The sequence below is a fragment of the Protomyctophum parallelum genome (assembly GCF_964188405.1).
Source record: "Protomyctophum parallelum genome assembly, chromosome: 18".
Classification (NCBI taxonomy): domain Eukaryota; kingdom Metazoa; phylum Chordata; class Actinopteri; order Myctophiformes; family Myctophidae; genus Protomyctophum; species Protomyctophum parallelum.
Genome location: NC_139716.1, coordinates 15,936,950 through 15,961,064, shown reverse-complemented (window position 1 = coordinate 15,961,064; position 24,115 = coordinate 15,936,950). Strand labels below are relative to the sequence as shown.

At 46.1% G+C, this 24,115-nt stretch overlaps 2 protein-coding genes across 2 annotated transcripts in view; one reads left to right on the top strand and one right to left on the bottom strand.

Annotated features, from left to right (window-relative positions):
• Positions 1–636: 636 nt before the first annotated feature.
• On the top strand, positions 637–1,818 carry LOC310875990 (kelch domain-containing protein 3-like; the record flags this gene model as incomplete). Its single annotated transcript, XM_083789439.1, has 1 exon — positions 637–1,818. The coding sequence occupies one exon, from the start codon at positions 637–639 to the stop codon at positions 1,816–1,818; it is 1,182 nt and encodes a 393-aa protein (XP_083645565.1).
• Positions 1,819–8,063: 6,245 nt separating this feature from the next.
• camk1a (calcium/calmodulin-dependent protein kinase Ia) overlaps positions 8,064–24,115 on the bottom strand; it is a gene marked incomplete at both ends in the record, with an annotated part of 49,904 nt that continues 33,852 nt past the window's right edge. Inside the window, 8 exons of the mRNA XM_083789174.1 lie at positions 8,064–8,167; positions 10,454–10,634; positions 11,213–11,300; positions 17,052–17,130; positions 18,326–18,438; positions 19,477–19,552; positions 20,520–20,646; positions 22,840–22,978. Of these exons, the coding sequence (XP_083645300.1) occupies positions 8,064–8,167; positions 10,454–10,634; positions 11,213–11,300; positions 17,052–17,130; positions 18,326–18,438; positions 19,477–19,552; positions 20,520–20,646; positions 22,840–22,978 (907 nt within the window). The remainder of the gene's footprint in view (positions 8,168–10,453; positions 10,635–11,212; positions 11,301–17,051; positions 17,131–18,325; positions 18,439–19,476; positions 19,553–20,519; positions 20,647–22,839; positions 22,979–24,115) is intronic.

The window sequence follows — 24,115 nt, the reverse complement described above, 5'->3', positions numbered from 1 at the left end:
TCTGGTCCGACGTCACGCGACACCAGGCGTCATCGCCGATTTGTCGGTGCCGATTTGCGCAGGCGTGTTCGTCCCGGACGCGTCTCGCTGCCAGCGAGGTCGCTTTCACAGAATCTTAGTACAATTTTGAGGTATTTGTACTTTACTTGAGTATTTCCTATACTTTTACTTCTACTCCACTCCATCTCAGAGCCAAAATTTGTACTTTTACTTCAGTACAATTATTTGAATACTTTGGCAATTTTAATTTTTATTAGAAAACTAACCATTTCAACCCTATACAGCCGATCTACAAGCTCACAATGCGTCGCAACGTGACGCATTGTGAGCTTGCAGATCTGCTATTTTAAAAAGGTTTTGTACACAGTTTGAACTTGTGAAATGGGACATTCTGCAATATGAGTACTTTTACTTTTTGGTACTTAAGTACATTATGCAGTATTGATACTTTTACTTAAGTAAAACAATTAGCTTTACTAGCTCATCTACGTCAAAATACCAGCAGCTCTACTAGCTCATCGTGATCTTTCTGGGTGGATTGGTCAAGCGTGCCATGCCGTTTGTGCCGTCGTACCCAATATAAGCTTCCCCAGAGCGAGGACCCCCCCCCACCCACCAAGGAGGCGGAGCGCATCCATGCTGTGCTGGACGGTGCATCTGAAGGTGCCGCGGCTCATCCTCCACGCCGCCGTGGCGGTCGGCCACCGGGTGTATTCCTTCGGAGGCTACAGTCACGAGACCGCCCACACCGCCGAGAGCCGCATCGGCGACGGCGGGGACCGCATCGGCGACGGCGGGGACCGCGTCGGCGTGCCGATCGGCGTTCACGTCTTCAACACGGTGTCGTTGTGCTGGACGAGGCTGCCCGTAGCCGCCGCCAACAACCCCCCGACGTGTCCCCCCGAGGTCCCCTCCCACCGCGTGGGCCTGACGGCGGCGTCGATCGACGGCGTGGTCTACATCTGGGGCGGGCTGGTGAACTACTGGATCGAGGAGGCCGACAGCGGCGAGCTCACCATCTACGGGAAGCACTGCGACGCGCTGTACACCTTCGACGTGCAGACCCACAGCTGGGCGCGGCCCGCCGTCTCGGGGACCGTCCCCGAGGGGCGCAGCGTCCACTCGGCCTGCGTCCTGGGCCGCGTCATGTACGTCCTCGGGGGACACAAGAACCAGGCGACGGCGTTCGACGACGTGCACGCGCTGGACACGGCGGCCATGCGCTGGCGCGCCATCGCCGCCCGGGGCACGCCGGCGCACCGCGCCTTCGGCAACTCGGCCACCGTCATCGGGACGAGGATCTTCGTGTTCGGCGGCCGCTGGGAGACGCGCCACTACCGGAGCGTCAGCGTCTTCGACACGGAGACCGACTGCTGGCTGAGCGCGCCCGCGCCGCCGCTAGCGCCCGGGCTCCACCTCCTCCTCCCGGAAGCGCGGATGAACCACTCGGCCGTGGCGCACGGCGGGCGCCTCTACGTGTTCGGCGGCGACAACAACCCCCAGGACCGCCGTTTCAACGACCTGTGGCTGTTCGACCCCGCGACCTTCTCCTGGAGGAAGTTGGAGCCCGTGAGGGGAGGGGGGATCAAGGCCCCGCCCCGGATGCACAGGATGTGCTGCGTGGCGGTGGGCGACCGCCTCGTCCTCTTCGGAGGGAAGTGGACGCCGTCGGACCTGTACGTCCTGGACCTCGGCCCCAGCCTGGCCACGCTGTGCAAGCTGGCCGTCCTCCGCTGGCGTCTGGACCCGTCGGGGCTGCCGCGCGACATCCTCTGGGAGATGGACGCCATGACGAGCGACGGCAACACAGACGCGTGAATCAATTAACGTGACCCAATTATTAACGTTGGGTTTTGGACGTTGGATCGTATAGATCTTGTAGATCTGCCGTTTTCAAAGCGCTGCACACACAACCCGAGTGCAACCAAATGACTTCTACTGTATCTCTTCTCCACTAGTTCCCTCCCTAACATTTGAGTCTAGTTTTTTATTTGTTTGACGACGGAGTTGTCAATACGTTCAGTCTTATAGCCATCAATGGTTTTAATTCTGTTTTAATTCAGGTTCCGTCCGTGAAAACGAAGGTAGTCGAAGTATTTATTATTTTTTAGTCATATAGTTTTAGTTAGATGAATGAACTCACTGAATGACAGAGAGCAGGTTCCACACAACGGAACAGGAGAAAGGGAGAGACAAGAATTGATGACATCAATTAGTTGCCCAGCTGCTGCCTTATACGGTATCCCATGGCTGAGAGGTCGGCTAGCCTAGAGGCACAAATGTGTGGTTGCCTAGAGACGAGTCAGCCAATCAGGACGATAGGTTGTCGGTACAGCCAATGAGAAACATAGGTCTCGACATTACAGCAGCGCAGAGAGAACATTGACCAGCTGTGCTTACGCAGCAGCTGGTAAGAAATGACCAATTCAATTGGAAAAGCACATAGCAACCACATAGCAACCAGGAACTAAATGAACCAATCAGAAACTAATATCTGTGAATGAGTATAGGGAATAAGTGAGGGTGAGGGAAAAGCTAAATATGTGTATATATTTATTATTTTACTGTATGTATGTATCTTTTTATGTTGATTTCTTCATTCATCTTTTTGTCATTTATTTTCATATTTTTGCCACCTTTTATAGTTTTACTGTATTTTTCTTTATAATTTTTTGTTTTCTTTGTCATTTTTGTGTCACTTCACAGACATGACATGCAGTATGGAGATCCTCGAAAATACCGTAAACGTATTTGAAGGGACCCCCCCCCCCAAAAAAAAAAATCATGTTTGAACTGGGGACCCCCCCCCCCCCCCCCCAAAAAAAATAATGATGTCTGGACTGGCGACCCCCCCAAAATAATGATGTTTGAACTGGGGACCCCCCAAAATAATCATGTTTGAACAGACAGACAGGAGAGAAGAACACACAATGCATAGACAAGGAGGTTTTATTTCATTTCCTGCAGTCATATCCCTGTTTACAAATCAGTGATTTAATCATATCACATCCCTGCGTTTACAAATCAGTGATTTCTTCAGTCATATCCCTGCGTTTACAAATCAGTGATTTCATCAGTGATTTCTTCACTCACATCCCTGTTTTTACAAATCAGTGATTTCATCATATCACATCCCACGTGTTTACAAATCAGTGATTTCTTCAGTCATATCCCTGCGTTTACAAATCAGTGATTTCATCAGTGACATCCCTGCGTTTACAAATCAGTGATTTCTTCACTCATCCCTGCGTTTACAAATCAGTGATTTCATCATATCACATCCCTGTGTTTACAAATCAGTGATTTCTTCAGTCATATCCCTGCGTTTACAAATCAGTGATTTCTTCAGTCATATCCCTGCGTTTACAAATCAGTGATTTCTTCCGCCGCGTTGATCAATAATATCCCATGATGCATTGCATCCATATACGTTGTTAGCTCAAAACAGCTTTTACAAAAAAAAGGATATACAATAATATATACTTGTTGTATATAATATAATATAATGTAATATAATATGATATACACGTGTTTCCTTAATGCATTTATAGGTGTTTATAATGGTTAAATAAGCCCCTTAATTGGAAAGAAACAAGTGGAAACAAATCCTAGGTAAGGTTTTCAACATAACGATCAAACAAATAGAACAGCCAGGTTGTTGTTGTTGTTGTTGTTGTTGTTGTCCGGATGACACCTTGTGTCTCCACAGGGGGGCGCTAGCCCCTCCTATATACAGCTTTTGTCCCCACAACATGTCCGCAACACAAACATTAAATGCCAAATGTACGTCATCTTGTCCCCACACGCACGCACGTCTCCTATTGGCTATCGACGATGAAAGGAGAAATTAGGTCAAATTAAAAATGTCCGCCAAATATGACGTAAATGTGTGGCAACAACAGGCGTTCTGATTGGCCAGTATGAGATGATGCAAGATGAATGATGTACGATGATAAGAGCGCCCCTCACTTCACACAGGTGTGATTTTTGTTTTTATAAATTAATTCCCTATACTACTTCTACTTCGTAAAAGAGCGTCCCGCAAAAGTATAGCGAAAGTACAGTAAAAGTACAGTACATCTGCTCTTCTGGAAATCGGCTCTGATCTCGTGATTTTCAAAAGATCGGAATCGGGGAGAAAATATTGGATTTTTAATTGTCTAATGTAAATCTCACAGAAATGTATAATAAGCAATGAGATTTAGTCAAAAACTGTTGTGTTTATGCTAGTTGTTTCCTTCTGGTCCCAGTCAGAGATCATCAAACTAAGACTAGTCACACTCATAGAAAGAAAAAGAAAGCAAACGCAACACTACAGACTACACTATGACATACATTAGGATATTTGTATTGTGATATGACATAAGTGTTATATAAACATATAAAGATCGGTATCGGTATGTCTCAAAATAAAATGATCGGAATCGGATCGGGAGCACAGAAACGTGATCGGGACATCCCTATAACTTCAACCCTTTTACAACCAGATCTTATTTTAATGATGTTTGGGTTTCCTGGAGGTTTTTATGTGGGTAAAATATGATGTGTTTTACTGTTTTTAGATATTTCAAAGTGTCCATGATGGGCTCCATGATGTCATGGCCACTGGGCTAACTTATGTCCTGGACTACATGTTGTCTCAGTAAGACAGCCCCTCCCCCTATCCACAAGGAGGAGCAGTGGACCAAAGCATTATGGGAATTGTAGTCCATGACATCATGTCGCCCATGGACACTTTTAAATAGTAAAATATCTAAAAACACATAATATTACCAATGTATGTGTTATGAATATGGAACTGATATGAGGTTGAGCTTGTGACCGGTGTTGTTGTCGTCGACTGACGGAAAATGTCCGCGTCGACTACATTTTTCAAAAAACGAAATAAAAACTATAAGCTATGATGACTAAAACTAAGACTAAATAATGTAGGCTATATTCACATTATGATATAGATCTGTAGATCTGCTGAGACACGTTGTGAGCTTGTAGATCTTCTATTTTCGGCACACAACTGAGTATATACGACGCCATCACGGCCAACCAAAATACACTTAATAGTCGACCAAATCTGATATGATATGATATGTCGTCGACTAAAACTAGACTAAAACATTTCAGATGACTAAAATATGACTATACTGTGCACATGGTGCATGATGGGAAGCCGAGTTGTAGCATAACAGCACTGAACAGATTACCAGACGTAGTAGCGTTTGTTGACCACCAAGTGTCACTGTTGCACCACTCACTGACTTCAGACGGGTCACACAGGGTTTCCACCAGACATCAACAACAACATCAAAGTCATCAGTATTATTAAATATCTTACAGTTTGACACAAAGCCCTTCAAACACGGCTTGCATATTTTACACCGGTATATACCACTTGTCCACACTAACTACCCCTCCTCTGTGAAACGAGCGAGGACCGATTATATGAGTGAAAGTAGGTTGGTGGGTGAAGGTCCTCAAAGTTCCTAGTAGGTTGGTGGGTGAAGTGCTGCTCAAAGTTCCTAGAGCTAGTATTTATATCACAATTTAAACTCATTTTTGTTCGGGGGGAAAAACATAAAGTGTTGTGCTCCAAATAGAATGTCATTTTTACTCCACTACAATGATTTCAAAGAATTTAGTTACTTTGCAGATTTAGATTACCATTAGGCTACAAAAAGATATTATAGCCTACTGTACCATAATATGTTATTCCCTTTCTATTCCGAAAATATCCGATCTACAAGCTCACAACGCGCTGGTGCGTTGCAAGCCTTGTAGAAAGATTTGCTCAAGTAAAACTCTGAATACAGGATGTATAACTTTGCATTGCATTGTGGTAATTAAAAACAAAAACAAAAAAATCATGGGAGTACTTCTTCCCTCAAGAGAGTCCAGACTGCTGTGTTACTGTAACTGTTACTGTAACTATAACGTCAATCACGTTGAAACTCCTTATACTCACACGTTCACATTATATAGTTCAGATTACAGCATTATAAGTACATACGTTTTTTTTTTCTTCCGATACAACAAGAGTAATAATAATATTCATGTTATTTTCATCATCATACTTATTGATCATAGTCGTCATTCATTGTAAACATATTCTTTTCACCAGGTCATATCGACATGCAAACAGTATATAGACCCAAAATGCCTTTCACTCACTACTGTAGACACAGCATCAGACCCAAAATGTCTTCCGTTCCCCACTTTGAACCTCTGATAACAGAACAGCCGTTTTGAACCTCTGATAACAGAACAGCCGTAAGATAACCTCTGATAACAGAACAGCCGTAAGATAACCTCTGATAACAGAACAGCCGTAAGATAACCTCTGATAACAGAACAGCCGTAAGATAACCTCTGATAACAGAACAGCCGTAAGATAACCTCTGATAACAGAACAGCCGTAAGATAACCTCTGATAACAGAACAGCCGTAAGATAACCTCTGACAACAGAACAGCCGTAAGATAACCTCTGATAACAGAACAGCCGTAAGATAACCTCTGATAACAGAACAGCCGTAAGAATACAACTTCCCTTTTTATATTCATACATTTCACTGTTTCTAGCAACCCAGAGTAATCTAGTAAGAGAGTAGCGACACTATATATAGCGTTGACTCCCACTGCAACAATGGAATGTGGAAGTGCTCGTTCTATCTCAATGGGATAGTTCCAGCCATATATAGAGCAATGTTTGGAACTATAGCCCAATAGGCACCCGCTTTGCGGCGAGACCAAAGTGTGTCGCTACTCTCCTACTCTATAGCAACCCACCTACCCCTAACCACACCCAACCCACCCACCCCTAACCTCATCCAACCTACCCACCCCTAACCTCCTCATCCAACCTACCCACCCCTAACCTCCTCATCCAACCCCACCCACCCTATAACCTCCTCATCCAACCCACCCACCCCTAACCTCCTCATCCAACCCACCCACCCCTAACCTCCTCATCCAACCCCACCCACCCTATAACCTCCTCATCCAACCCCACCCACCCCTAACCTCCCCACCCACCCCTAACCTCCCCACCCACCCAACCCCACCCACCCCTAACCCCACCCCCAGCAAAGACGTGAAGCCGGCAACATTCCTTACAAAGAAAAACAGTCTGGGATATACAGAATACCCCCCCAAAAAAACCTCATTCATTCTTTATTGTACGCCAACAAATAAAAATGAAACTATACCGGCCAGTCTACTGTTTTTTAGTTTTTGTTTTTCAGACTCTCCAACCCCATCAACGTGACAACATGCATTCCGTTTACGATATGTTTACGATATGCTAAGAGCTTTGTGAATGTGTGTGTAATTTTTTTTTAATGGGGTTGACGACAATAATGATGAAGGATAACAAAAAAATAAAGTGGTGGACAAAGTATATAATAGGCCTACTCTTAAAGTACAAACTAAAGTACATTTTCAGAAATTGTCGAAATGTTTTGGCAATTTCTGAAAAATCAAATTTCAAAATAGTAAAAAATAGCCGATATCTACAAGCTCACAGCGGTAGATCGGCTATTTTTTTTACAATGTTTAAAATAATATATTTCGGGAGTCATAATGTCCTTGCGAGGGAAATCAAGAATACTAAAAGAAAAATCACACCCGTGTGAAGTGAGCGACCCCCACCTTCATTTTACCACGTCGCCCCCAGGTTCTATCGGAATACTGATAGATAATTGAGTTCAACTGTAAAGAATAAAAGCAGATCTACAAGCTCACAACGCGCCGCGTCCGTGACGCGTTGTGAGCTTGTAGATCTGCCATTTGAAACCGAGCACGAAACCGGTACGCGACTAAAAAAGTATACATCAGGCTTTTAAATTGATACTCTGCATTCCTTCCTTCCTTCCTTCCTTCCTTCCTGGTCAGAATGATGGGTGGGTGTGCTGCGGGGGGGGGGGGGGGGGGTTGTGGGCGGGGCTAGGACAGGATTGCGGGGCTTCCGGGCGGTTTAGAAGGGAGACGTGATGATGTCACCACCGACCGCAGTGACCCAATAAGGACGGAGGCTGTAATAATTAGTGTAAGCTCCTCCTCCTCCTCCTGGTCAGACCCGGCTAGCGGGCCGGCAGCAGTAGGTGCAGCTCCGCAGGCTGTCCCGGTCCACGCTGCCCTCCGCACTGCCGCGACGGACCTCCTCGCAGCGGGACACTGGGGGGGGGGGGGGGGGGCAGAGAGGACAGGTTGAGATTAGGGATGCACGAGTCTGAAATTGTGACCCGATCTCCGATTATTTGCAGGGTCATATCTGCCGATTACCGATATGGTATCTATACCGATTCTGAGCGATTCCGATATTAAACATGAGGACCACAATGGAAACAAGCCTATAGGCCCTGTAGGGGCTTAACCCATTCTGACCTGAGATCAGATTCTAAAGATGTCTTCTACATCCTGACAGTTTTCCATTCTGACCTGAGATGAGATTATAAAAATGTCTATGTCAGTCGCTCTTCGATTTTTCAAAAATAGCAGACCTACAAGCTCGTGGCGCGCTATGAGCTTGTAGATCTGCTATTTTTCAATAGCTAAAGCACGACATGATGCTAACACCAAAATGGGTTCCCGCCCCAAAATGGGTTAATTGGCTCAAAGCCTGAAGTATTCAATCAATCAATCGATAAATAGCCTGTAGTCTTTTCCAAGTGTCTGTTTTCACTATACTGAATGAGATGAGTACACATTAATTAAATGTAGAAATTATTAAAGTTTATTTTTTACTTTAGATTTGATTTGATTTTGCTTTTGTTCTAGACTACAGGTACTAGAAACCTTAGATTTATATTGAACTCATTGATGATTTTCTTTTATTTTTTTTCATTTTTTTTCCCGCTGGTGAAAAGGTCCTAAAATCATAATACACTAACTATACTACAGTATCAGACAGAAGCATCAACAGCAGCAGTCAGATCCACATTAATTTTGATGGTTAGGCCAGGGTTAGGGCCCGGCCAGGAGACAACCCACAGAGCCTAGTCCCTCCATGTGCCAGAAGTGTACCTTCCAGCCCTGGCAGAGTAGTTCTGGAGTAGTTCCAACGGATTATGTGCCCCTGGTTTTTCCCTAATGGGACTGATTGAGGGTAGCTACTGGGACGTAAGTCGGGACTTGATCACTCCCGGCTGGGTCGCGTGAGTGAGGGGTATGATGTTGGAAGACCCGAAACCCCGTTGACCTCAGGATACATCACTGAGGATACGTCCCAGGTGCATCTATGCAATGTTTTCTTTTTGTTATAGCTCGGCTACCTTTTTTATTTGAATCCTAAAACGTAACTGTTTTTGAACATATTGTATGATGAGGTTTCCACCCGAATGAGACGACACACAATCTGATACAAATCATCACCAACAATATACCAGACGCAAAAACATACAAATCATCACCAACAATATATCAGACGCAAAAACATACAAATCATCACCAACAATATATCAGACGCAAAAACATACAAATCATCACCAACAATATACCAGACGCAAAAACATACAAATCATCACCAAACAGGTATTATTATTTTCAGAAAGAAAGGGGGGGGGGGGGGGGGGGGGGGGGCAGAGGAAGACACCATCTGCTCGCTGCCGGGAGTGTGACTGATTAACTCAGCATGGAGGATAGAGAGTTATCTCTGAGTTCAAGAGGAATCTGCTTTTTTATTTTATTATTATTTTTTTGAGTTGAATGTGGATTCCCTGCTGTCTCTCTCTCTCTCTAGTCTCTGTTCTCTACTGTATCACTGTTGTTACATTAATTAACTCAGCGTGGAGGTTAGAGAGTTATCTGAGTTCAAGTGGAATTTGAGGACATCTGCTTTTTTAATTCTATTTTTAGGTCAGAGTTGAATGTGGATTTCGTGCTGTCTCTCTAGTCTCTGTATACTCTACTGTATCACTGCTGTTAAATTAATTAAGCCTTTCTGGGCGGGAACCCCTTTTGGTGTTTTAAAGCATTATGTTATACTTTAGCTATTGAAAAATTAGCAGATCTACAAGCTCATTGCTCGTGAGCTTGTAGATCTGCTATTTTTGAAAAAAAATCATGAAAATGTGGCCTAAATGTTTGAATGTTTCAGAGCGAACGTTTTAACTCAAATCTTTGCTCCATAGGAATGTGAATTTCCTAATTCTCATTCCTTACACAAAAATATTATTTATTTTCTACACACGCCCCACGAAGCCTTGAATTCATGGAGACTTTTTTTTGTTGTTTTCGTCACATTCCTAACAAACCAATAATTTGCTAATCTCTCAAGAACAGATTCTGTGCTGCGCTACCCGAAACTGCCACCCTTAGAGATCTCCATATATGGAGCTGACCTGTTCCATATGTTGATCTGACCTCATCAAACCCCTGTACACTCAAGACACGCTCCATATATGGCCACTAGTGCTTGTCGCCCTCCGGCGTCTTGCTGGTATATAATACAGTATAACTCACGTCTCTCCTCTTCGCCCTTCCCCAGGTCCTCTTCGTCCTCCTCCTCTTCCTCGGGGAGCAGGTGAGCAGCGTGACAGGGGCTGGCGGGGTCGGTCATGTGACCGCAGGCTCCGCCCTCCGGGTTGGTGGTCAGCTGGAGCCTCCGCATGTGACGCACCACCGCCGTGGCGTTGAAGGCTTGCTGGGAGGGGGGGAGGGCGGGGGGGGGGGGAGGCATGCAGGGCAGTGTTAAAACCGTTTGACCGCCACCATTAAATCGTCTATCCATCGCGCATTGCAGAGGTTTTTATCGTGCGCAACCCTTATTTTGAAGAGCCAAATATCCGTAACCGAATGTTATGTTGTGACAAAATGCCGTGTGTGGTGTCTTGACCGGTCGGTGGTGCAAAAACCCGACCGCAAGCATCACGGCGCCTGCTGTCGGCCGTTAAAAACATTGTTTTCACCAGAAACGACATTCATTGCGTCGATTTGGAGACACAGGCCTTTGAAAGCAGCTCATAGAGTGCAAGTGGATGCGCGCGCATCCATTCGCGGCCACTGTCCCACTTTGACTGTTATGCTAACAAACGGCAGCTAACGATACGATCGGATCAAAACATGGATTAATGTAAACCCTGGAAAATTTATAGCCTAGGGGTCTGGCAGGCTAGGCGATTAATTTAATCCCACGGTTACTACGGTTCTGGCGGGTTGCGTGTTTTAAACTAAAACCGTCGACTGCCGTTTTTCTCCGACAAAGAAATGAAATACACTGACCTTCCATTTACTTTTGGCAAAGTTCTTCTTGATCTGAGCGCTGACGGACTCAGCGATGTTCTTGTCCAGAGCCGTGTCTCCGCAGATCCTGCAGAGATGAGCGGCGAGGTTTAGACACAGGACTCTTTTAGGACTGTTATTCTACTCCCCCAGAACACTGCAGTCTGGATCTGCATTGAGAATATCTGTTATTATGAGCATAATAATAATAATATACGGTGTGAAACACTGTAATGTAAAACATGTTTTGTTACCTTTAGTTGATACAGTACCGTCTCTCTATAGCTGTAATTGATGATGCTTCTTGTTTTCTTTTCTTTTGCCTCGTTATGCTGACTGTACACGACAGTACTTTTTTATTTTTCATACTCTTACCTGTGACTCTGTAACCTTTTATCTCTGTAACCTTATCCCCGTGATAAAGCTACCGATCGATCCATCTATAGCCCGTAGCACTTGGACTCCTCTGAAACAGGTTGATGACTACAAGTAGTTGGGCAAAAGGTATCCTTCCTCCAAGTAGTACTGCTTGTCAAAATGTGAATTGCTACATTACAAGTAGTTGGGTTCATGTATATCTTCTTCCCAAAAGGACTTTCAAACTAGGAAGGGTATGGCCTGGTCAGCCTGCAATGACATCTTAGATGACATTAGTAAGATGTTCAAAGTAAAAATATTTAGGACGACCGTTGAGACGATTCTACTCTATGGCTCCGAGACATTAGAGAAACGGCTGGATGGCACTTACACTCCCGCCTTCTAATGAGAGTACAAAATCTCTCTTGGAAGAGCCACCCATCGACTAATCTAATATACGGCAACCTCCCTCGTGTTTCTTCACTAGTCCGATCCAGAAGAACACAGTTTGCCGGGCACTGCTACAGAGCTGACAATGAGGTTATATATCTTCCCTTCTTCTCTGGAGTCCTGCCTCAAAGCAGACCAGAGGTAGAAAACTGTCGTTCCCTGATGTCATCGCTAGGGACACATGATGTCATCGCTATATAGGGGACACAGGCATCAGTAAGCAGGAACTGGGGATGGCAATGAAGGACCGGGAAGTCTGGCGTGGCATTGTGAAATCCATGATCTCGACCGCGGTCGAAAAATTATGATGATGATGGACCTTATGCAAAGGCTGTCATTTAGATATCATGTCATTTAGATTGGTAGATACTTACAGATATTCTCGTATGTATGTGTGTAATATTATTGTGCTTTATTGTTTGTTTGCAACACAGTTATTGTTGCTCAAAACAGAGATCTTGTCATCTCAACGTGACTCCTCTGGTTGCTTACGGTCTAGATGAATATTGGGATAACTACGTTTTGGAATAATTTGGACTAACGCACTTTGGTGAAGAGGGTAAGACATGAGCTCCAATGGGAACCTGTCCTTCCACTGTCACCACTGAGCTATATTAGCTCAGAGATGACAGCGCCTGGGTGCCGGGAAAATGACGACACCGGCGAATATTAGCCAATATTGTTGATTCTTGGTATTATTGATTATCGCAGCCGAGTGTACGGCGGCTGGGATGAGGATCAGAGTCTCCGAATCTGAGGCCATGGATTGCACCAGGAAACCGGTGGATTGTGCAGTCCGGGTAGGGAATGAGACATTACCCCAGGTGAAGGAGTTTAAGTATCTGTAGGGAATGAGACATTACCCCAGGTGAAGGAGTTTTAAGTATCTGTAGGGAATGAGGCATTACCCCAGGTGAAGGAGTCTAAAGTATCTGTAGGGAATGAGACATTACCCCAGGTGAAGGAGTTTAAGTATCTGTAGGGAATGAGGCATTACCCCAGGTGAAGGAGTCTAAGTATCTGTAGGGAATGAGACATTACCCCAGGTGAAGGAGTTTAAGTATCTGTAGGGAATGAGGCATTACCCCAGGTGAAGGAGTTTAAGTATCTCGGGGTCTTGTTCACGAGTGAGGGGAGGTCGGAGAAGGAGATCAGCCGGTGAATCGGAGCGGCAGGGGGCGGTGTTGCAGTCGCTGTACCGCTCACTGTTGTGACGAAAAGAGAGTTGAGCCAGAAAGCAAAGCTCTCTGTCTACTGAGCAGTCTTCGTTCCTACTCTCATCTATGGTCATGAAGTGTGGGTCATGACCAAAAGAATAAGGTCGCGAATACAAGCGGCCGAAATGAGTTTTCTTCGACGGGTGGCTGGCATCTCCCTTAGAGATAGGGTGAGAAGTTCAGTCACGTGAGAGACTCGAAGTAGAGTCGCTGCTTCTTCGCCTGGAAAGGAGCCAGCTTAGGTGGTTCGGGGCATCTGGTAAGGATGCCTCTCGGGCGTCTCCCTATAGGGAGGTCCTCGAGGCACGTCCCAGTGGGAGGAGACCCCGCGGCAGACCAAGGCGCAGTTGGAGGAAACACATCGACTCACTGGCCTTGGAACGTCTCGGGATCCCCCCCAGGAGGAAGTCACTAATGTTGCTCTGGAGAGGGAAGTCTGGAGCACTCTGGTGGAGCTGTTGCCCCCGCGACCCGACTACGGATAAGCGGTTAAAGATGGCTGGATGGATGATTATTTTTTTCCTATTTTTTATCCCAAGATTTTGCAACCCATTTTTTTCAATCCAGTGTCAATTATCTAATAGACTCCCTCTGCCAACAAGGGGAGAGCAACAGACTGACCTCATGCTTCCTTCTATGCATGAGGAGTAATTTTCACCTGGCAGGGGGGAGTTTCCCGACCCTAAAAAGGTAAGAATCAACCATATTGGCCGGTGTTGTGGTCATCTGCCGGCACCATGGCGCTAGAGCTCTTCACGGGCCCCCTGATTCCGAAAAATAACCCGAGACCCGTGACACGGGTCGCTCCCACGTTTTATCAGAATCACTCGATCGGGGGCCGGGTCGGAATCGAACCGTGTATCCTGCGGTCTGTTTATCATTAAAACACTTTTTTTTAAGAAGTTTTAAGACTTCCATCGGGCACAGAGTGCGATAGCGGTGACGCGTTCGGATGAAAAAAAAAACATCCGTCGCACTAGGCATGCAAAGGCTTCTGGGAAATTGAGGCCCAATTATGCACTCCAATGGCGGCGCTCTGTTGTTGTCGATCGGCACTTTGGATTATTTTTCAGCCGAAAAGGACAGAAAAGGATCGCACCATTTTAAGGCGGATTTTCATGAAAAGGAACAACGATGCCGTTCGGCGTGGTCGTTCTTCAGAAGTTAGTGAATTACAGTCAAACAGAACTCCTGTAACCTAGTGTGTGCGTGTCTGCGTCTGCATCTGCATCTGCGTCTGCGTCTGCGTGATGAAAGAGAAACGCAATGAAGTGCTGTTTAACTTTGTATGGTTTGATTCATTGATTGAATAGTTTTATTAGACAGAAATGTAAAACAGTCAAACAGTCAAAACACGTCATGGTCTTAAATGGATAGCACCAGAAATAAGCCCTTATTAGGTCTATATAGTTTCCATTCGGACACTGCAATCAATTCATAAACATCATGACATGACAAAATACAATATCATCACAGAAAAATAAAACACTATTATATAGGCCTATGTACAAAAATAATCACACCCGTGTGAAGTGAGGGGCGCTCTTCTCATCGTATACAGAAATCGTAAAAGAAACACTATGCCTATATATTTGCTCAGACAATATGACGTAACATTCTCCATTCATTGTCAATGGGAATTTAATGTTTGTGTAGGACAAAAATAGACACTTAGACGATTTGCTCATACACTATGACGTAAAATTCAATGTTTGTGTAGGACGAAAATCTACTATATAGCTGAATATAGGAGGGGCTAGCGCCCCTCAAAAAATAAATATATATATTTATTTAAAAGAGGTGGGGTGATCACCCGTTTTCCCTATCAGGCCTGCTGAAAGGTGGACTTTCAGGCCTGTTTTAAAGGATGCCTGTGATCTGGTTCAGGATCATGATTAGCCTATAGAGCGTACCAAAATCTCCTTGAGGGGAGCGTCGACATATGTGTCACGTGTTAGCGGCCGCCATACTTCTGGGATTGTCTGGTTTGTTTACACAGTGAGCGACTATCCGTGTGCGTTTTTTTTAAACACCAGAGGGAGTTCAACAAACTGACAATCATCTCACAATGGTGCTTGTATAAGTTATGTTGAGCCCGAGATTTGTCTTTCCATCCTGGTGTTCAATGTTTACAATAACAGTGCACCGTCACTCTATTCTGAGTGATGTGGGCTAGAGTTTAAATCCCACAAAAATGGCGCCGCTAGCTTTTCAGACCTCTTGGTGACGTACACGTTTTTTACAAACTATGCTACAGCTGTGCGCAGCGCGACCAAATGAAAGGTTGAGCTACACAATGCACGCGTAGCGTACTACATGGTACTACATGGTACAGTACGCTGCCATACTGAAAGGCCAGCCAGCTGCCACTGCCTGCCAGGCTGATTAGAATGGAAAACACCGGTGTTACAATCATGGCTTTACTCGTCGGGGCGTTTAAAATCGGAAAAAACAAATCAGGTCCGTAAAGAAGATAAAAGAAAGTCTGGACGGCTCGGGATCGGACCAAAACTGTCACGGGTCGTCCACTCTGGGCTCGGTGCCGTCGCATCTGAAAGAAATCTCTGAAAGGGGTCGGAATCGCGGGGTCAAATTTCACAGGTCCGTTTCGGGTCGGGGTCCATTTTGTTTTTGTGACCCGTGAAGAGCTCTCTGTACCTACAGTACCAGACGCTGTGGAACCTCATCATCTCTGAGCTCTACAGCGAGATGGAGGTTCCAACCGGGCCTGGTCTCTGTATTACCATCATGGGTGCTGAAACATGACTATAATGTGACCAGATTTGACTGAGGGACTGCCATCCTGCAGCCCCGGCTTTTCACCAGAGGAGAAAAACTGATTTTGTTTTTGTTTTATCCAAAACGAGTTGATAGCACAGCTTCACATCAAACTAGAGCATGTCTGAAATAAGTGTCGACATGTAAATATAAATTAAACATGTAGCTATAGGTGTAATGTTAGAGACCACAGAAGTGAACCTTTTCAAGCCTGTTTTCTCAACTCGCTGTTTCTCTGCAAGACATTATTACGCTATAAGCCATATCTCCAAAACTGGTGGGTCAAACTGAACAACCGATATGTCAATTTGAAGCTATGCTTCCCTGCTTTCAAAATATCCAATGGCAGTCCCTCAGTCAAATTTGCTCACATGTTACCATGGGTGCTGGAACGTCAGTATTTAAGTCCGACATCATTTTGCAGTCCTACGTTACGTCCCGGTCCAAGTGGCACCAGCTCCCGTCCGCATCTCATTGTACATAGAAATATATATATAAATATATTTTTTCAGAAAGGAAGCCATTGAGGGTTAAAATGGATCTTAATGCTTCCAACTCCAGTAGAAGTTGAAGGTGGTAACAGTCCATTTGCTCTGTGCATATTTAGAATGTGTGCGTTGAATCTAGTTTGCATAAATACGATCTCTAATGGAGGATTTAGTTGACACAATGAAATAACATGGCGATAGTATTCCGTGTGGGGCAGACGGCCTGTCACAGCCGGATTTGGGAGAGCAGCGCAGCTTTGTTGTTGCAAGGAAAGGAAAGCGGTAAAACGAGACTTCCGTGGTTGTTTTAGTCTCAGATTTAGTCCGACGGAGGGACACAGTTTAACTCTATGGGGACACAAAAGGGACACAAAAGTATAGGACCCGAAGGTATCTCTGGAGGGGGGAGGGGGGGCGCTTACGTCAAATACTGAATATTACCATGAGGGGGCGCTCACGTCAAATACTGAATATTACCATGAGGGGGCGCTCACGTCAAATACTGAATATTACCATGAGGGGGCGCTCACGTCAAACACTGAATATTACCATGGGTGCTGCAGCGCCTGGTCACACGTGTTCCGTTTCTGGGGGTCCTTCTCCATCAGGTGGCAGATAAAGTCTTTGGCTGCCGACAAAAAAAATAAAAAATAAGGTAATTTTGTTTTCACTAAAAACACACACGACCTGCTATAGAGCGTCGCAGTCCCGCCCCCTACCAGGGCCCAGTCCCGCCACCTACCAGGGCCCAGTCCCGCCCCCTACCAGGACCCAGTCCCGCCACCTACCAGGGCCCAGTCCCTCCCCCTACCAGGGCCCAGTCCCGCCCCCCTACCAGGGCCCAGTCCCGCCCCCTACCAGGGCCCAGTCCCTCCCCCTACCAGGGCCCAGTCCCGCCCCCTACCAGGGCCCAGTCCCGCCCCCCTACCAGGGCCCAGTCCCTCCCCCTACCAGGGCCCAGTCCCACCCCCCTACCAGGGCCCAGTCCCTCCCCCTACCAGGGCCCAGTCCCTCCCCCTACCAGGGCCCAGTCCCTCCCCCTACCAGGGCCCAGTCCCTCCCCCTACCAGGGCCCAGTCCCTCCCGATACCAGGGCCCAGTCCCTCCCGATACCAGGGCCCAGTCCCTCCCCCTACCAGGGCAAAGTCCCGCCCCCCTACCAGGGCTCAAAAAATTATTCCCCGTTCATTTTCCTCGTAGACATTTCAAAAAGTATTTATTTAAAGACCTTTTGAGCCTCGTACAAAGCCAACTCGAGTTGTGACAACAAACACAATTTTCGGGCCAAACAAATATTTAGAAAGAAGAAGAAAACGGCAGGTTTATTACAACACTTTTTTGTTGTTTTTCTTCTTTGTAATCATTTGTTCGGCCCAAAAGGTTGTGTTTGTTGTCATGATTTGTCACAACTCCAGTTGGCTTTGTCCGCGGCGTATAAACGTCTTTAAATAAATACTTTAAGAAAAGCCTATGGAGAAAATGAACGGGGCATTCACTTCTGGGTCTCACGTTGCCATGAAAGGGGGCGGGACTGCGACGCTCTATAGCAGAAACACAAGATGTCCGCTTCAACACGTCTCAGAGATCCATGGATCGTAGGTTATTACAGATGTCCATGGATCGTAGGTTATTACAGAGATCCATGAATCGTAGGTTATTACAGAGATCCATGGATCGTAGGTTATTACAGAGATCCATGAATCGTAGGTTATTACAGAGATCCATGAATCGTAGGTTATTACAGAGATCCATGAATCGTAGGTTATTACAGAGATCCATGAATCGTAGGTTATTACAGAGATCCATGAATCGTAGGTTATTACCTGAATCTGAGATGTCGTCCCAGTACGGGGAGTCAAACTCGTACTCTGCCTTCAGGATCTGCTCAAACAGCTTGGAGTCGTTTTCGTCGTAGAACGGCGGGTAGCCGCACAACCTGACGAAGACGAGAAAACACACCATCTAAACATCGTCAAGACACACTATCTAAACGTCGTAGAACGGCAGGTAGCCACACAACCTGTTGAAGACGGAAAAAACACACCATCTAAACATCGTCTCTGTCGGGTGGAAACAACCTCGTAATTATGTACAAAACTTTTCACAATTCAAATTTCTAAAACAGAGAGAGCATAGCAGATCTGCAAGCTCAAAACGCGTGGCTTCTCGCCGCATTCCGAGCTTGTACGTAGATCTGCTGCTTTTGATGCTTCCGTGTGCCGCTGTGGCGTGAATGATCTGGTACCGTTTACGGAAAAAACAACACAAGAGGTTAGAATATGGAGATACAAGGTTTCTGCGCGACAGCAACGATATCCATGACGCAAATATCAGCAAAAGAAATACAACGGCGTGTACAGTACAGTACAGTACATGTCAAATGACACGGTGTCGTCATTACTGCATTCCGTGAATGTCCGAGAAATCCACGGACGGCTTTGAAATCAGCGGTAATTATTTCTGTGATCACGAAACCACGGATTCCTGGGGGGACTATTTGGGGTTATTACGTAAACGAGCAGAGCGGCGCAAGTACTGTTTTTGGCTGCGTACTGTATGTCCGTGACTCCTTCGGCCAATCAGGGATTGAGTGATGCCATAACTATGTATGTTTATTGTTTATGTAAAGGGCATTATGTGAATGACGTAACAAATTTGAGTTTCAAAGTTATAGGGAACTTAAAATGTAAAAATGGGTGCTGATAGTTGACAAGAGTCAGAGATAAGTTGCGTGCTCTGCTCGCGCACAAGTTGGCCATTCATGGCCAACTTGTGTGCAAAGCGCAGCTCGACAGAGTGCATTTCTAACCTAAACAGTCAGCTAGATTCAGTATTTAGATATTTGATATTCACGGAGGGAGAGAGGGACGGATGGATGAAGGAACAGACAGACAGGCAGACATCTATAGGGACGGATGGACGAACGAACAGACAGACAGGCAGACATCTATAGACGGATAACTGTTGGACTCACAGAATGTAAGAGATGACTCCTATGGACCAGCAATCCACCGCTTTGCTGTAGGGCTTCTGGGCCAAGACCTCAGGGGCTGCAACACACACACACACACACACACACACACACACACACACGCACGTACACACACGCATGCACGCACGCAAACACACACGCACACACTGCTCAAGAAACCGTATAGCCTGTGCAGATCTATCTCCAGTTACGACCAATACTTGTGAAGCACTGACTCTATGGTCAACAGCAGAGACTCTACTTCTACACACTCCTCATTCACTGGAAAAGAGCTACGTTAGCTGGAGCTACTTTACAGCAGTGGCACTCAACCTTTTCACGACACGACCCCCCAAACTCATATTAGAACTGGGGGCCCCCTGAACTAATCATATTTAAACTGGGGGCCCCCTGAACTAATCATATTTAAACTGGGGGCCCCCTGAACTAATCATATTTAAACTGGGGGCCCCTGAACTAATCATATTTGAACTGGGGGCCCCCTGAACTAATCATAATATTAGAACTGGGGGCCCCCTGAACTAATCATATTTGAACTGGGGGCCCCCTGAACTAATCATATTTGAACTGGGTCCCTGAACTAATCATATTAGAACTGGGGGCCCCCTGAACTAATCATATTTGAACTGAGGGCCCCCTGAACTAATCATATTTGAACTGGGGGCCCCCTGAACTAATCATATTTAAACTGGGGGCCCCCTGAACTAATCATATTTGAACTGGGGGCCCCCTGAACTAATCATATTTAAACTGGGGGCCCCCTGAACTAATCATATTTAAACTGGGGGCCCCCTGAACTAATCATATTTGAACTGGGGGCCCCCTGAACTAATCATATTTAAACTGGGGGCCCCTGAACTAATCATATTTGAACTGGTGACCCCGGAAACAAGTGCGTGCGTACCTCCTCTGTCTATAACCCACGTATCCAGGAGTCTTACCCACGTATCCAGGAGTCTAACCCACGTATCCAGGAGTCTTACCCACGTATCCAGGAGTCTAACCCACGTATCCAGGAGTCTTACCCACGTATCCAGGAGTGCCGCAGGCCGTGGACATGACGCTGCCCGTGTCCTCAATCTTGGACAGCCCAAAGTCACTGATCATGATCTTGGAGTCTTCCTCCATGCTGTAATACAACAGGTTCTCTGGCTGCAAAGGAGAGAAGGGAAGGGGTTAATAGCACACGTTAGAATACAGCAGGTTTTCTCATGGCTATACAAGGTGGAGACGTTTGTGAGCTTGTAGATCTGCTATGTTCAGCATGCAACCAAGTGTAAAGTGACTTTTGCCGTTTACTTATATTGGATCTCGTGTCCACTATAGTCCCTTCCTAACATTTTAGTCTAGTTGTGTATTTGACGAAATTGTCTATAGAAGGTATGCGCGTGACATCATCATCATACCCGGAGGTTATGCGGGAACGCCTACTGAGTGGAGAAACAACTACTTCCTGGCCTTGACAGCCCCGTACATACATCCACACAGGAAAGTACTACTCCCCCCTGTCAGGTGTAAACGAGCAACTTGGACACTCAGGCATGAAGGAAGCATGAGTTCAAGTCTGTTGCTCTCCCCTTGTCCCCCATATATGGGGACTAGGTTGGTGGAGGGTGTGTAGAGCCCAGGATCACATTAGATGATTGACACAGGGGTGAAAAATGGGTTACAAAATCGTGGGATAAAAAATAAAGTCCTATCTGATTGCATGACGATGTTAAGTGACGTTAAACTCCCTTTTTTCCACTCGATTTCCCATTCACTTCATGCATGCACATACCCTCTATATATTTAGTCTTACTTTTAGTCATCATAGCTTAGTTTTCATGTATAGTTTCCATTTAGTTTTAGTCGATGAAAAAGGGTATAGTCGCCGTTTGAACGATGTCCATGTCGTTACCTTCAGGGTGAGATCGATGTCCATGTCGTTACCTTCAGGGTGAGAACGATGTCCATGTCGTTACCTTCAGGGTGAGATCGATGCCCATGTCGTTACCTTCAGGGTGAGATCGATGTCCATGTCGTTACCTTCAGGGTGAGAACGACGTCCACGTCGTTACCTTCAGGGTGAGATCGATGTCCATGTCGTTACCTTCAGGGTGATATCGATGCCCATGTCGTTACCTTCAGGGTGATATCGATGTCCATGTCGTTACCTTCAGGGTGAGATCGATGTCCATGTCGTTACCTTCAGGGTGAGAACGACGTCCACGTCATTACCTTCAGGGTGAGATCGATGCCCATGTCGTTACCTTCAGGGTGAGATCGATGTCCATGTCGTTACCTTCAGAGTGAGATCGATGCCCATGTCGTTACCTTCAGGGTGAGATCGATGTCCATGTCGTTACCTTCAGGGTGAGATCGATGTCCATGTCGTTACCTTCAGGGTGAGAACGACGTCCATGTCGTTACCTTCAGGGTGAGATCGATGTCCATGTCGTTACCTTCAGGGTGAGAACGACGTCCATGTCGTTACCTTCAGGGTGAGATCGATGTCCATGTCGTTACCTTCAGGGTGAGATCGATGCCCATGTCGTTACCTTCAGGGTGAGAACGACGTCCATGTCGTTACCTTCAGGGTGAGATCGATGCCCATGTCGTTACCTTCAGGGTGAGATCGATGCCCATGTCGTTACCTTCAGGGTGAGATCGATGCCCATGTCGTTACCTTCAGAGTGAGATCGATGTCCATGTCGTTACCTTCAGAGTGAGATCGATGTCCATGTCGTTACCTTCAGGGTGAGATCGATGCCCATGTCGTTACCTTCAGGGTGAGATCGATGCCCACGTCGTTACCTTCAGAGTGAGATCGATGCCCATGTCGTTACCTTCAGGGTGAGATCGATGCCCATGTCGTTACCTTCAGGGTGAGATCGATGTCCATGTCGTTACCTTCAGAGTGAGATCGATGCCCATGTCGTTACCTTCAGGGTGAGATCGATGCCCATGTCGTTACCTTCAGAGTGAGATCGATGCCCATGTCGTTACCTTCAGGGTGAGATCGATGTCCATGTCGTTACCTTCAGGGTGAGATCGATGCCCATGTCGTTACCTTCAGGGTGAGATCGATGTCCATGTCGTTACCTTCAGGGTGAGATCGATGCCCATGTCGTTACCTTCAGGGTGAGATCGATGTCCATGTCGTTACCTTCAGGGTGAGAACGACGCCCATGTCGTTACCTTCAGGGTGAGATCGATGTCCATGTCGTTACCTTCAGGGTGAGAACGACGCCCATGTCGTTACCTTCAGGGTGAGATCGATGTCCATGTCGTTACCTTCAGGGTGAGAACGACGCCCATGTCGTTACCTTAAGGGTGAGATCAATGCCCATGTCGTGTCGTTACCTTCAGGTCTCGGTGGACAATGCCCAGGTCGTGGAGGTACTTGACGGCGTCCAGGATCTGGCGGATGAGCTGGCTGGCGTCTCTCTCCGTGTAGAAACCCTTCTCCACGATCCTGTCGAACAGCTCTCCTCCCGACACCCTGCAGAGCAACACGTTACACACAGCCAGCGTTCATTTAGACACCCTGCAGAGCAACACGTTACACAGCCAGCATTCATTTAGACACCCTGCAGAGCAACACGTTACACAGCCAGCATTCATTTAGACACCCTGCAGAGCAACACGTTACACAGCCAGCATTCATTTAGACACCCTGCAGAGCAACACGTTACACAGCCAGCATTCATTTAGACACCCTGCAGAGCAACACGTTACACACAGCCAGCGTTCATTTAGACACCCTGCAGAGCAACACGTTACACAGCCAGCATTCATTTAGACACCCTGCAGAGCAACACGTTACACAGCCAGCATTCATTTAGACACCCTGCAGAGCAACACGTTACACAGCCAGCATTCATTTAGACACCCTGCAGAGCAACACGTTACACAGCCAGCATTCATTTAGACACCCTGCAGAGCAACACGTTACACAGCCAGCATTCATTTAGACACCCTGCAGAGCAACACGTTACACACAGCCAGCGTTCATAGATTTACTAGTCGACTAGTTGCATAAAGCCCTAGTGTGTACGATGGTGGTGTACTTCAAACTATTAATTAATCACATTTGAGGCACATGTTTAAAATAATGGTGATTATTGATTTAAAGTCTTATCGCCCGGCCCTGACCTTTGAGTATATTGGAATGTTTGCCTCCTATAATAGCATATAAATAAGAAGTACATTAGGCAGAAACAAAGAGCAGAGAGAGAGAATAGACAGGCGGCAACTTCCTTTTCCCTCAAACCGATTTTTCTCAATAAAATTTACAGGCTACGAGAGCTTTTATTGAGAAAAATCGGTTTGAGGGAAAAGGAAGTTGCTGCCGCCTGTTGTTCCTGCCTGTCGACTATACAAAACAATACTACAACATGACGTAACGATATCATCCTGATGACTACAAAACAATACTACAACATGACGTAACGATATCATCCTGATAACTACAAAACAATACTACAACATGACGTAACGATATCATCCTGATGACTACAAAACAATACTACAACATGACGTAACGATATCATCCTGATGACTACAAAACAATACTACAACATGACGTAACGATATCATCCTGATAACTACAAAACAATACTACAACATGACGTAACGA